The 14,357-nt window shown below is 37.9% G+C and overlaps 1 protein-coding gene across 1 annotated transcript in view; it reads right to left on the reverse strand.

The window, feature by feature from the left end:
• Positions 1–14,357, reverse strand: part of DCDC1 (doublecortin domain containing 1) — a 414,959-nt gene that overhangs the window by 211,210 nt on the left and 189,392 nt on the right. The window contains exon 10 of the mRNA XM_040638911.1: positions 1,275–1,376. Coding sequence (XP_040494845.1) covers positions 1,275–1,376 — 102 coding nt within the window. The remainder of the gene's footprint in view (positions 1–1,274; positions 1,377–14,357) is intronic.

Raw genomic sequence — 14,357 nt, forward strand, 5'->3', positions numbered from 1 at the left:
TAATCTTTACCCATTTATTTCTAAAGCTGTCATCACCAGGCCTTTATAGGATAAGAATTTGTTCAGGGACGTGAGAAGAGTGTGAAACATCTCAGGCTAAAGATTGAGACAAGTGAGCACCAAAGGAACAATCATCCTTAGGTACCACAAGGGAATCTCCCTAACAGAGAGCTTTATAGTGCCCCTAATTCAAATTCTCCCCCAGATTTACTTGCATATAAAAGCAAAGCATAGATCAATTTCAGGGTGCCATCAGCCAACGCAAGAACTTTCTACAAAATAATATCTTCCTGTACAAGATAAAATAAATGCCGTCTTTAATTTTAATGTAAACCAAAAAGTAAAACATTCTAAGGTGAGTAAGAGGGAAAACAGGTAGAGAATTCTAGGAAGGCTTTTATACCATGGTGATTCATATAGTCAGGGATGTGATAGTAAAAAGAAACCAACCAAGGCTTTTGATCCTTCTTTCTCTAATCAATCAAGGTAGCATTTCCCATCTCTTCTGGGCCCAGCCAATGATCAGATCAGATGAAAATCTCCTAATTCCATACAACTCTTGTGCTGTATACGCTCCCAACTCTATGCAACTGCGAAGGCCAGGTAATGGATACCACCAAGAAGAGGTGAGTCTGAGCATGCTAAACTGAAGGGGGAAAAAAAAGGAGCAAGTCTCTGAACAAAGGCCAAGGAACAGAGCCCAAAACTCTGGTGTGCGCTCGGGTGCATAACCCCAATTTGTAAACAACAGGGTATTCATTGTCCTTTTATGCAAGACAAAGACCCAAAATAAAGGCCCTGAACGTGTTGGTTCTGCCTGAGAAACATCCCAATTGTCTGGAAAATAAGCAAAGGTAAGAATGCCTAAGATAAACCATATAGATGTGCTTGCAATGAGCACAGGAGAAGACTAAGGCTATTTGCTAGTTGCTCAGAGTCCAGGGCTTAGAAATACCCTCAACCCAGAATATACCCTCCACTGAATATCATGTCACTTCTTTTCGCAGTGTAAACAAGAGGGCAATCCCAGAGGCCAGTGTAGACAGATTTCCAAATACAGGCATAATGAAGGTTAAGACACTGTTAAGTGTGTTAAGCTGAGAGCCTAAGAAATTCAAAAGTCAAGCTTGAGACTATCAATCTTTACAGAGCAGCAAATGAGTAATGAGTAATGAGTAATCTTCTCAAAACAACTTCAAAGACGGAATTGTCTAAATTAACTACAAGTAAACTTGAGAGACATTTACAGCCATAAACATAGTCAGTAAACTCACTTTTTCCATCATATCACCAGTTTGAGTTGGACTATTAGACTCCAGGTCTTTTTTGCTGATGCAAACAGAGATTTCTCCAGTGTCTTTACCACTTTCAAATATCTGAAAAATAGGCCCATTCAAAATTAAAAATAAATACATGCACTCACATATGTGTACATATCTTCATACATACATATATAAAGGCGAGTGGTCCTGGCTTTGCACAGTATGGTGGCAACTGAAAGTCATGCATGTGGGAACTGTGCAAAGTGAGGCCTGCCTCTATGAACATGTGCAAGTAATTGGCAATGAAAATCAACAGAACTAGAATAGTATAAGAAAGTCTCGTTCCTCCTTGCAGTTTCAGTGTCTTTAACCTGACTGGCATTCCCTACAATTTTAAAATAGAAGAAATGTGGATGTTAAAGGAGAAATCACTGATTGCATTGGATACTTAAATAGAGCAAGCACCAAAGAAAGGTCAGTTAGCAACCAAGTAGCTAGTTCATTTCATTCTTCTTGAAACACATAAAGCCACGAATTACATGAGGAATCTTTGACTTATACTTAAAATATATCAGCATTCATAGGCTGGCTCAGTCCACAGAGCATGCAACTTGTGATATCAGGGCTTGAGATCAAACCCCACTTTGAGTGTAGAGATTACTTAAAAATAAAACCTTTAAAAAATAAATATAATAAAATACATCAGTGTTCAGCTCATCTTCTGACTCACTAAAAGGAAAGTCAACGTGACAGATTTATTGCATAACAGTATGATGAAGCCATCCATTTTAAGTACACATAGGCAACACATTGTTGAGAACAGAGATAAAATTCTTAACATTGCATTAGGCAACACTTGCAGAGAAAAAAAAATGCAAGCAAGCGTTCTGGTCCAAAGTATCCAAACAAATCAGTCCAGAAGGAGGGATCCACTAGAGTGAACACAATCTGCTAACCACGTTGCGGACCAACATGGGGTGTGCCATTCCATTCACCAGGCTCTTAAAAATAGAAGCAGGCCAAGAGAGGCCTGAGAAATAATATAAATCCTTGCTTATTTTATTTTATTTTTTCAAAATTTCTTTTCTTCCCTTTCTGATACACCTATCATATCAGAGTAGTCATTGTATCTATCTCTAGTGCTATTTCCAGAGAAGATAATTTAGGAAAATACCTTATTTAAAAAGAACGAAAACCATCTGTTTTACTTTTGAGATAGTTTTGAGAGTTATTTATTTATTTATTTATTTATTTTTAAGATTTTATTTATTTATTCGACAGAGATAGAGACAGCCAGCGAGAGAGGGAACACAAGCAGGGGGAGTGGGAGAGGAAGAAGCAGGCTCACAGCAGAGGAACCTGATGTGGGGCTCAATCCCAGAACGCTGGGATCACGCCCTGAGCCGAAGGCAGACGCTTAACCGCTGTGCCACCCAGGCGCCCCGAGAGTTATTTAATTAGTCCTAATCTAGTTTGGGAAATAAGGTGCTTCAATAGCACTTCCTTAGGCTTTGGGAAAAAAAAAGAAAAAGAAAGAAAGAAAGAAAGAAAGAAAGAAAGAAAGAAAGAAAGAAAGAAAGAAAGAAAGAAAGAAAGAAAGAATTTTAAAAAAGAGTAATAATGTTCAAGAATTGTAGGTGTTTCTTACATCGAAAACCGGGGATGTACTGTATGGTGACTAACATAATATAATAAAAAATCATTATAAAAAAAAAAAAAAAGAATTGTAGGTGTTTTTCTTTTTTCTTTTTTTTTTTTTAAGATTTTATTTATTTATTTGAAAGAAAGAGACAGCGAGAGAGGGAACACAGCAAGGGGAGTGGGAGACGGAGAAGCAGGCTTCCCGCCAAGCAGGGAGCCTGATGCAGGGCTCAATCCCAGGACCCTGGGATCATGACCTAAGCCAAAGCAGACACTTAACGGCTGAGCCACCCAGGTGCCCCATGTAGGTGTTTTTCTACTCAGTGCTTTTTATTGTGCTGATAGACCATGGAGATAGTACAACTAGCAGCCTTGGTATGTTGATATTCTCTACCCTATAACATCTTTTGCTAACCAGGATTTTTTTTTAAACTTCTTTTCTGAGGGGCGCCTGGGTGGCACAGCAGTTGGGCGTCTGCCTTCGGCTCAGGGCGTGATCCCGGCGTTACGGGATCGAGGCCCACATCAGGCTCCTCTGCTATGAGCCTGCTTCTTCCTCTCCCACTCCCCCTGCTTGTGTTCCCTCTCTCGCTGGCTGTCTCTATCTCTGTCAAATAAATAAATAAAATCTTTAAAAAAAAAAACTTCTTTTCTGAGTACATATACAATTCTGAGCAAGAAATCTCTCTACTTTTGCAAGGAACTTTGTAAACCCAACCCAGGGTTGCCTGCAAACCCATGGGAAATAATGTGGGTAGAGAATCTTACTCTCCCAACAATCTCTTCAGAGCCCTTATCTGGGACAGAGGTCTTAAACAACAGTGACATTTGGCAAGGATGGTCATGATTCTGGGTGTTGCGCATTCTGCAAAGTTAGCATTGACAAAATCTCAGTTTGGGGAATTTACGGATGTTCCTTTGTCAAGACTTGCTAGATGTGGAATCAGAGTGCAGAGAATTCTGTTCTAGAAAAGAGCAGCATGAGTGCTCACTGCCAAACTGAGAAAGCTGGCCAACATCAAAGACCTTCATTAGCACACTGCTTCCTTCACTACCAGTAAGAAGTCTGCCCTTCTATATTCAGAAGTATAATCAGAAACAAACAAACAAACAAGGCTCTGGTCTCCAAAATTCCTATAAGGGCATTTAAAAATATATATGTGTTTTAGAGTTTAAGTAAAAGTTCTGGTGTTAGAGTGAAAGAAGGTTTCCCTCCATTAGTCATCTGTATGATGTATTGTTTTCTGTATTTTTACAAAAATAAAAATTCCCCAAGCTAAAATCCTATGAGATTCTGCTTTTCTTAAGGCCCACCTCTCATTTTTAGGGTCTTCATTACTATGTTCATTTTTCTAAAATCCAAGTATTATATTTATTTTTTTCTTCCTTTTCATGAGAAGTATTCTTACTTCCACCGTCCAATGTGTAAACAAAGATCACTCTCTAAACAGAGTTTCTGTGATTGACTAGATATAGAAAAATAAAAAAATAGTCTACTTTTATTTTCCTGCTCCCTGATCCTTGGCTTAAGAAAAACTGACTGCTGTATTGGCTTCCCAGTGGCTTTCTGCATGGCCTCACCTCCCTACAGCTCTAAAATTAAATTCTTATCCTTGGAATGGGATGATGGAAAAAGCTAACTGAGGCTAGTCTTACTAGCCTTACAAGGAGTAAGATAATAGAACTTTTAAAAAAAGTGATCCATATCTTCTTGAAAACATGGTAGCTTATGACTAGTAAAAAAAAAAAACCAAACAAACAAAAAAAAACCTATGAATAAAAATTTACATCTATGATTAGTTACAAGTAAAAAGTTTAAAGGAGTGTTTTCCATGAACTACCAGTCTTTTTACTCTCCTTCATGTCAATATTGACTTTTCTTAAGCAGGATTAAATTAGATTAACACCAATGTTTTATTGTAATGTTGCTGATTGATTCATTCACTCAACAAATATTTACCGAATGCCTACCATGTGCCAAACACTGCTCAGGTGCTTAAGAAACACCAGTGAACTAAGATTCCTGCTTTTGAGTAACAGAACAAGTAAGTAAATCATAAAGCATAGTCAGGGTACATCCAGGTCTTGTAAGTGCTAATTGTTCATTTTTTTTGTTGTTGTTAAAGAAGGACCACCAAATTATACAAACTTGATAGACCTTCAATAGAATTTGGTGGGCCTTCTTTAACAAAAAGAATGCCAAATTACAAATGTAAAACTGGATTGAAAATATTCATTTAAAGTGAGAAAAGAAATCACAATTTACACACATTAAAAAGCTCACACATAACAAAAATATTACAAAATATTTTCATTAATTAACTATCTAACATACATAGTTTGGCTGAATTCTCTTTGATTAGCTTTCCGTGTGGTAATTTGGTAACATTTTCTATAAGGAGAATAGAAAGATAATTCTTCCCTCCAGCATGGTTAATCAAAAACTTTTTTATTATTGATTAGAAAAATCTCTTTCCATCAAGCTCTATGCTTAACGCAAAGTCTGCTTTGGATTCTCTCTCCCTCTCCCTCCCACTGTCTTTCTCTCTCTTTCTCAAATAAATAAATAAAATCTAAAAAAAAAAAAATTTGTTTAAAATAAAAGGGGGCACCTGGGTGGCTCAGTCAGTTAAGTGCCTGACTCTTCGTTTTGGCTGAAGTTGTGATCTTGTGATCACAGGATCAAACTCAAATAAATAAATAAAATCTAAAAAAAAAATTGTTTAAAAAAGAAAAATCTCTCTCAGCTTCACAACTTTGTTGGTCATTTCATAAAAATATTTAGGATTGATGTCAAATTTGGGGAAATCTTGATCAGGTTTCTTTAAAATATGAGCTGTAAAATGTGGAAGAAGTTCCTACAAATAGTTGGCTTTATTATTTTCACACCATGTTTTTTCTCCACCACCTATATACTTTTGATGCCAAGCACTCTAGTCCATAGTCAGAAAGCAATACACTCTATGGCTAGCAGGTAGTAGCCATCTTCCTGGAAGCTCTTTCCACATCAGAACAGCTAGCACTAACTGAACTATATATACAGGGAAGTGACTGCAAAACACTCATTACATTCCACTATACCCAAACTAAACGTATCCCAACTCAATATCCCCCGCCAGACCTCAAAAACGCATGCAGCCACTTCAACACCACTTGGTATAAGGGAAAACTAGACAGAAAAGAAGTTGGAGTAGAAACAGATAACGGTGTCAACCAATTACAGTTAAGATATATTTGCAAATTTTACAGGAACACGTGGCCATGTGCACCCATTGCTGGTGTTTCTCCCAGGGTTTTGGAAGGGGCCTAGGCAGGGAAGGAACCCTGAAGCTTAAGTTTCATTAGCTTCATGGTAAATGCACCTCTGAGATTGTTAGAAGGTAGTAAGTATTATCTAAAAAAGGGCAGGGGATTTAGGGTCTGGGATCAGGGAGTGTGATGGGCATGGTAAACACCATATGAAGCAGGTGACTGGAAGAGGCCTTCAGGAGAGGAAAGATTTGAGTAAGGACTTGGCAGGGAGAGTTAACCAAGCAGATAGGCTGGGAGAAGGGCATTGCAGGCAGAGGGAGCTGCGTGAGCAAAGAAACTAAGGCAGGGATGCAGCCAGTGTGTTCTAAAAACTGCAAGAAGACTAGTGTTATTGGAGCAGGGTGGTAGAGGGACATGGAGAATAAGTAACATGAAGTTAGAGGGTTAAGGGATTGGCAGAGAAATGGGGAATCTTTGCAGGGTTTACAGCAAAACAGGATCTAACTTAAAAGGATTTATTGTGGCTGCTGGGCAGAGAGTAGAATGCAAGGAGTAACAGCAGTATAAAGAGTGGATGATGGTGGCTCAAACCAGAATAGTAACAGCGAACATGGTGAGAAATGGTCCATTTCTATTGCTTATTTGTGTATTAGCAGGGTTGGGAAATAAAATTTGTAGCTAGGCTAATATTTCTGAAATATGATGTCTGTGCCTATGGGTATAAATAAATCAAACTAAATATAACTGTTCATATGCAGTATTTGTGAAGGCAGAAAAATAACAACGAAGTACTAAAAGGATTTTATTTATATATACAGTAACCAAAACTTAAACTTTATGGGGAAAGATGACCTGAGTGAGTTTTGACCTAAAGTGGTTCTTGACAGGTTTGCCCGGCATCATCCATCATATCTATTTAAGGACTTGTATAAGGTCTAGTTCAGTGCCATTATCCAGCCTTTAATACTATAAGTCTGGTTAAGAGCTAGCTGTGGAGGAACAGCAGGTTCCCAAACTCTCCATAACTGCTGGGCAGACCACCCAGGAAGCTCTTCTGTGCGTGAGTAGAAGGCCAAACACCTAAGCTCCAAAATACCTCAGGATACAATGCTGTCAAGAGGCAATAATAAGAAAATGACACTGCAGTGTGTTGCCAAAAGTTTGGAGGCTGTACAGTAACAGGATTTACTACTAGAGGTCCAGTGAAGAACAGGAATATAAAATAGCCACACAAAAGTACTTGGCATATTTCAGGTGGCTATAATTAAAAATGTTGAAACAAGGTTAACTGACACATTGTTCTGGATTGTGATTCCCAGAATGCAGACTCTGAGGCCAAGATATATTCACAGGAAGTGGACTGGGGAGCCTTCTCCAGAGCAACACTGGTGAGGTAGTGAGAAAATCAGGAGTGGGTAGGTGAACATGAACTGTGATGTAGTTGCAACAGAGGCCTCTGGTGGGAGCCCTAGAGCTCAATGGCCAGCCCTTCGGAGACCTCCCCAACTGAGGCAAGGAAGCCCTGTCTTTGCACCGTGTGGGAACCACATGTTGGCTGCAGGCTGCCCTCAGGATGTGGGCCTAGTCTTGGGAGAAGCAGTTCTTTTACACAGAGGGCAATTGCCCAATAGGAATATAGCTGTGGCAGCTGAGGGGTGGGTATCTCTGTCTTGCAGAGGGGATTCTGGCAGTGTGGTTCAGCACCCACTCCACACATGCTCGGTGATCCAGAGTGCACAATCACACACACGAAATCACTCAATACTCAAAGCAACCACGTTTTACAGGGACGTCTCGCAAAGGTTAAATGACTCACCCCGGGGCAAATATACTCGTAAGGGGTTAAGGAGACCTTCAGAAATCAAATCCTATAGAGTTTTTAATTAAAATATCAAAGTTCACTCTTATTTCTAGTATTAGAGACTATCATAGGACGAAATTTAATATGAAAAATTTTAAGGACATAGAAAAGTATTTTACAGTAAAAGGTTTTTTTAACCTAAGTCAAAGAACACAAAAATTAAAATGAAGTATTTGTCTTATGTGAGACGCTAGTTAGCCATGAAAAAAATCTTTATCCAATCAGAATTCAAAATCACATTTAGAGATAGAAAATCAACTTTAACTGAATTAACATTATATGTACATTAAATCAAATAAATGTTACGTTTTTCATGTTTATAGACTTGCAAGATGATTTTTAGAATATTCACATTTTCTATATTTTCTCAAACAGCAAGTATGTCTAACTTAAATATTCAGATAAAGTGATAATCACAAAGCAAATATTAAAATAATGGGGATTCAGGCAATGAAAACTTAATAATGAATTAGTATGTTTATACTACATATACGAAAAAGTGTTTTAGTGCCTAACAGATGTCTTTAACTAGTATTTAACAGGTAAGGAACCAATATGTTTGTCCCAGGAGATAAAAATACACTTAAGTGGAAACAAATTATATAATTGTTAAACTTATCAGTCTCAATGGTATCTGGACCAAAAGTCAAATAATATTTTGAAGCCCACTCAAGGGATACCCAAGAAAATAATTTATTTTAAAAGAGAAACTTTAAATTTCCTCTGTAAGTTGAAGCAGAGCCCACCATTTAGCAGATATAAATTGGGTGACTGCCTATGCGGTAGGATTTTAGGTGACAGCCAAAAGACTCTGATCCCAAAAATATCTCTCCCACCAACTTGTCATTACTGGAAATGCCACTCAGAGATTTACTCCTTTGTCATAATTAAAATACCACAGAGGAAATGATATTCAGCTTTATATGTTATTGATCCTTTGAGGCTGTGATTTTCAGTCTCGGCTCTCTGGAATCCCTCAGCAGGCTTGGGGGTGGGGGGGGGAAGGAGGGCAAGAATGGAGGTCTGTGGTCCCAAGTGGAAGAACAAACCTGATGTCTGTGGGGGCAGCCACCATCCTGGCTTCAAATAGGGTAGAACCTACTTTCATTTATATAGTAGATTCCAAAAGGAATTTTAATCTAAGAAAAATATATTTTTGTAAACTGTCTTAGCTTGAAAAAAAGTACAGCATGCCCTTTTCAAAAGAGTAAATCTTGAAAAAAAGGTGGTAAATGAGAACATGGGGTACCTGACAGTCTAAATTGTGGGTTTGAGGGGTGGGGGTAGATGAAAGCCAACAGAGGGTAAGGGTGGAGAGGCCTGCAAAATGGCCATCACAGGCTTCGCAGTTAACCTGAGAGCAGGACTGCATTCCCCTGCCTTTAAGCATTTAAAGTCACAAATCAGGGGTGCCTGGGTGGCTCAGTCCATTGAGTGGCTGACTTGATTTCAGCTGAGGTCATGATCTCAGAGTCATGGGATAGAGCCCTGCACAGGGCTCCCCACTTAGCAGGGAGTCCGCTTGAGATTCTCTCTCCCTCTCCCTCTGGCCTTCCCCCCTCTAAAAGAAATAAATGAATCTTTTTAAAAAGATAAAGTCACATTTCATTGTTTTGTTATAATATTTCTTTAAAACATCTTCTCTCCCATCCCATTTTTCTAAGTCTATTGACAAAGTAAAATTTCTAAAACTAGGCGAATGGTCTACAAAAATATTTTCTTTGTATCCAATTACAATTCTCACTAAATTCAAGATATGAAAACGTTCAAAATTATCTAGATGACAGTGGCAAGGCAAATGTGCTTGCCTGTCATGTCCTAATAAGTAATTTCAATAAGCCCTTTATACATGAGGATGTTTCAAGAAGAAATGAAACAAGAATCTCACTTTGTCTAAATTAATTTAGTGCCTAAAATTGTATTTAATTGGGATTAAAATATCATGTATGTAGGTCCTGTCAGTAGTTGGGTATAATACAATATGCTATATACCAGAACTTGGTAAATAAAGGTTTTTGGAAGCTCCTGGACTCAATATATTTCTTTTCAAAGAAAATAAGGGCTTCTTTTTGATGAGAAAAACACAGTCACATCCCCCAAATTCTATTTCACTTGGGGAAATGAACATCTTAAGATTAAACATGAGCTAAATCATCAGACTTCCCCAAATTCCCAGCCTCAGAAATCATACTTTCATCTTTGGATAGAGTGCATGTTTTAATGCTATTCAGTGTCTTTTCAGAATATATCAAATATGCCTATAAATTTAATTTACCCCTTAATATGAATAAGTACTCCGGGTAATTAAAACTTATACAAAAGTTTGCCATCTATGGCAGTCCGTTTTTATTTTAATAAGTAATCCATTTTTTATCATAAAATATTATTGAAATTGTATGTAGAATCTTAAGTAGGTGTAAATGTATCACTTCATTTGCACTTATTAGAAAATCTGTATTCATTTCTATGTTCAGATGATGAATTGACGCTTGATAATATTCATGGTGAGTTGGGCTAACATAGATGTCAGTGGGTAATCCAGGGGACGGGAGCATATGTAGGAAGAGAATCTCAACGACTTGAGCATCTCAAACACTCTGTGAAAAAGCTAATTGAGAGGTAAAAACAAATTAACTGCTATGGAGAAGGACAATCTCCCCGAGAGAGAGAGCGTGCCTACGGCGGCAAGGTTCAGTGGTTGCATTTAGTCCGTGTAACTGCTGGGACAGTAATCCAGCTCTGGCCTGTGGACTTTCCCTGCTGACTGCCCACCTGGCAATTCTCTGGGCACCTTCAAGGCTGTCAGGACTGTGCAAGGAAAGCTGGTCTCATTACAACCAGCTCTGCGTGGGAGCTGATGTCCCGACCAATTGCTCTTCCCTGATTTTGATACAGACGCAGTTTTTCTCTTCAGCCAGTCTAGGAAAGAAAGATTGTATCTTCTGCACACAGAGATTTACACCTGGCTGCAAATGTCTGTCAGGAAATAGGCTGAGGTGAATACACTGGCATTTCCCCCAAGAGTTGAAAGACGAAAGAAAGAGAGAAAGAGAGAGAAAAGAGAGAGAGAGGAAGGAAGCAAGCAGCAAGCAAAGCAAAGAAAGAAAGAATGGAAAGTAGGGTAGATGAGCGGTTTCTGTGCCTACTACTAATAGTTATCCCATGAGATGTTGGAAGGCATTCATAGGATCTCAAGTTTCTTTGCCTTTAAAATGAGCAGTCTGACACTTGCCTACAATGATAAAATCCACATATAAAAATTGATTATCTCTATCATATTTTGCCCAACATTTAAGGAATGTTCTTAAAATCATAACAATGACCTTGAATATTTCATTTTTTCCACTTTTGTCATAATTCCTTTGAAAATGAATGTCATCTTGGAATGTTTTAGTATCTGTACTTAACGCATATTCTGAATTTGTTTTTCCAATGTTTATTCAAATGATGTAGGTAAAATAACAGAGCAGCTCAGGGATTATAAATACATATCTGGGAAAAGTGGGTTAAACAGAAAGACAAAAATCAAGGGCTGTACAATGGAAATAAGGACATCACACACATGCAGTGATGAGGCTGTTCAAGAAACAAATCTTGCCACTGTTTTATAGAAGTGGTCTCCTTCTATTCATTTAACTGCTCCATAGATTCCTAAATATTTAAATAAACTTTCTACTAATACCTATGGTTAGAAAACTTTAAACTTTTTTTTAAAAAAATGACCACCAAATAGAACAGAAATCTCAAATGGATTCATGGTGCTCTTGTGCCGCTCGTAGAATAAATTCCAAATTCAAATATCTAAATCCAAATTCAGATATCCAAAGCATATGGAAGGCTAAGAGGGTACTGCAGATAAAAGTATCTTTTCTGTTATCAAATTATCCCATTTTCTACAGATAAACAAGCCCATGAACTAGAATGATAAAATTGTAGTAAAAAGCTGAGAAAACACACACATGGATTTCATTATCTTCAAAAGGTGTCATATGGCTCTAATTGTATGAAAATAATCATGGGCATGGGCCAAGAGGGTGTTCTAGGCTTCTCTGCATCTTCCCACAGTACCTAGGACAATGCCTTGCAGGCAGTATATATTTGATAAAGTGAGGATTTACTGTACTGTTCATTGAAAATCGTCTTTCTTTCTGTCACTGGCAGAAAACAAATTGTTAGATGCATACCATACTACCCAGAAGATGAACTACATGCTGGACAAAGATATTCTTTTAAAAATAAATCCTGAATTATCCTTTTAACAAAGCTTAAATTTCTTTATGCTGTAAGAGAACACTATAACCAAACAATATAAACATAAGAAGGCTAAAAATCTCCAAATCACAGCCGTCTGAATCTTTTGTTTTGTTTTGGTTACTAAATTCCACCATATTTCCCTTGCTTACAACCAGAGTGGATTCATGTAAAGTTAATGAAGATTAAGCTTCAGGACCCTCACTTGCTCCAGCCCTGAGAGTACTGGAAGTTGTTGCGAGCTATAGATTATCATAAATAGAGAGGGGAAGCCAGCAACTCCCTAGCAATTAAGGGTATTTCCATGTAAGTACTTCTGAGAAAAACTTTAAAAAGTCTCAGTAGAAAGGATCTAAATCTCCAATCCTCCATTAATTTGCCGTGATTTACTTTCTCAATCTAAATAAATATCCACTTTCAGGCCTAATTTTAAATAAGTTCCTCTCCCCCAAATTATATAAGCTCTAGACCTAACAGAAACTGGATCTGCCTCCACTGACAGCAAATGGAAGACAACCCACAGAGCATTATTGACCAATTGTGTGTGAAAAGCACTAATTCTAGTGAAAAGACTTCCCTGTACCCATCTTCCACTCGTTTCCCCCGTGCTGTCTTCCACCCACTCACACATCCCACACTCTTGCTCATCAATTCTCTGTCACAATCACCCAACTTCCTTCTAGTTTTTCCACCCACCATCCCTTAAAGCTTTGCTAATACCCTTTCCTATCAGTCCTTTCTTTCCTGCTCTCCCAGGGAAACGCGAACATTTCTGACAGCATCTCCATGGGGACAAAGAGGAGGAGTTGCAAGAAAGAACAGGACTGGAAAAACAGAAGTCATTGAGCCATGGCTATAGCAGATGTTCTCAAAGTGGCTGGGGTGGTGGCATTGACAGAGGATATAAGGTAAGTGAAATTTGGACTAGTAAGCAATAACTCCAAAAACCTGAAGGACTTCATAAATTCTGGTGTACATTGAGTGTGACTACTAAAGCTAAAAACAATAAGATTACATCAACCTAAAAGGTCCTCTGATGTAAAGGCAAGAGAGTGTACCAGAATATCAAAAAAAAAAAAAAAAAAAAAGAAAAGAAAAGAAAAATGCACACTGTGGTTATGACTACATAGGGCAAATGAGTGCATATGGAAATGATATGCAAAAGTGAGAATGGTAATATAACGAATAACGTGATTATGAGTGACATAACTTTTTCTTAAAATTCCCCTAATGTTGTTATGTTTTCAATTTTTTTTACAGGGAATTTTCCCATACCAGGAATGGACATTTAGGTTGTTCTCAGTCTTTTGTCTTACATGTCCATTTAAACTCAGTACTGTATCATGCCATGTAATTGCACAAATGGGACTGAGGCAATATGGAATACAGAAAGAGTGTGTCCTTTTGAGAGGTGACCTGCTGGTGTTAAGATCTAACCAAAAGCCCCTATTTGTAAGTTATCAATGAAAGATACGGTGAGGAAGAGAACCTCAGTGAAGAGATGAAGACAACATATACAATATGAAAAACCACCCCAGGGGATTTTGAATCACATCTGGCCTTCAGCCCATAGTTGAGAGCCACTGCTCTAGAAGATGATGACAATACAATCAATTATTTTGGTTCTTAAAGCCGAGCCATGGATATGTGTATATATATATATATATATATACACACATATGTGCATATGCGTATAAACATAGATGTATAATATACATATACATACATATTCAACAGAGTGATATAGATCTTCAAACACAGAATATTAGAAAGATGATCATTCCAATTTATTTTATTAATCAGGCACTTTTCTAATCAAAATGGATAGAAAAGGGGAAAAATAAGTTTTACTAGAGCCGTGCCTTTGAGTTATAAATAGAAAACATATTCATTTATTGATACATCATCTAATACTCTACATAGGACATGCCATAAGGGGAGATAAAGTTGTTCATAACCAGAAAAGATATGGTCTTGGCCACAATAAGTCAGAGGTAACTGCATTAGAGATGGTGCTCCAAGGAAGGGCAGCTCACCCAAACCCCATGGGAAACTAGAGTTTGGCCAGACAACAGAAACAACTGATTCTG

The sequence above is a fragment of the Ursus maritimus genome, unplaced genomic scaffold, assembly GCF_017311325.1.
Source record: "Ursus maritimus isolate PB19 unplaced genomic scaffold, ASM1731132v1 scaffold_23, whole genome shotgun sequence".
NCBI classification, from domain to species: Eukaryota; Metazoa; Chordata; class Mammalia; order Carnivora; family Ursidae; genus Ursus; species Ursus maritimus.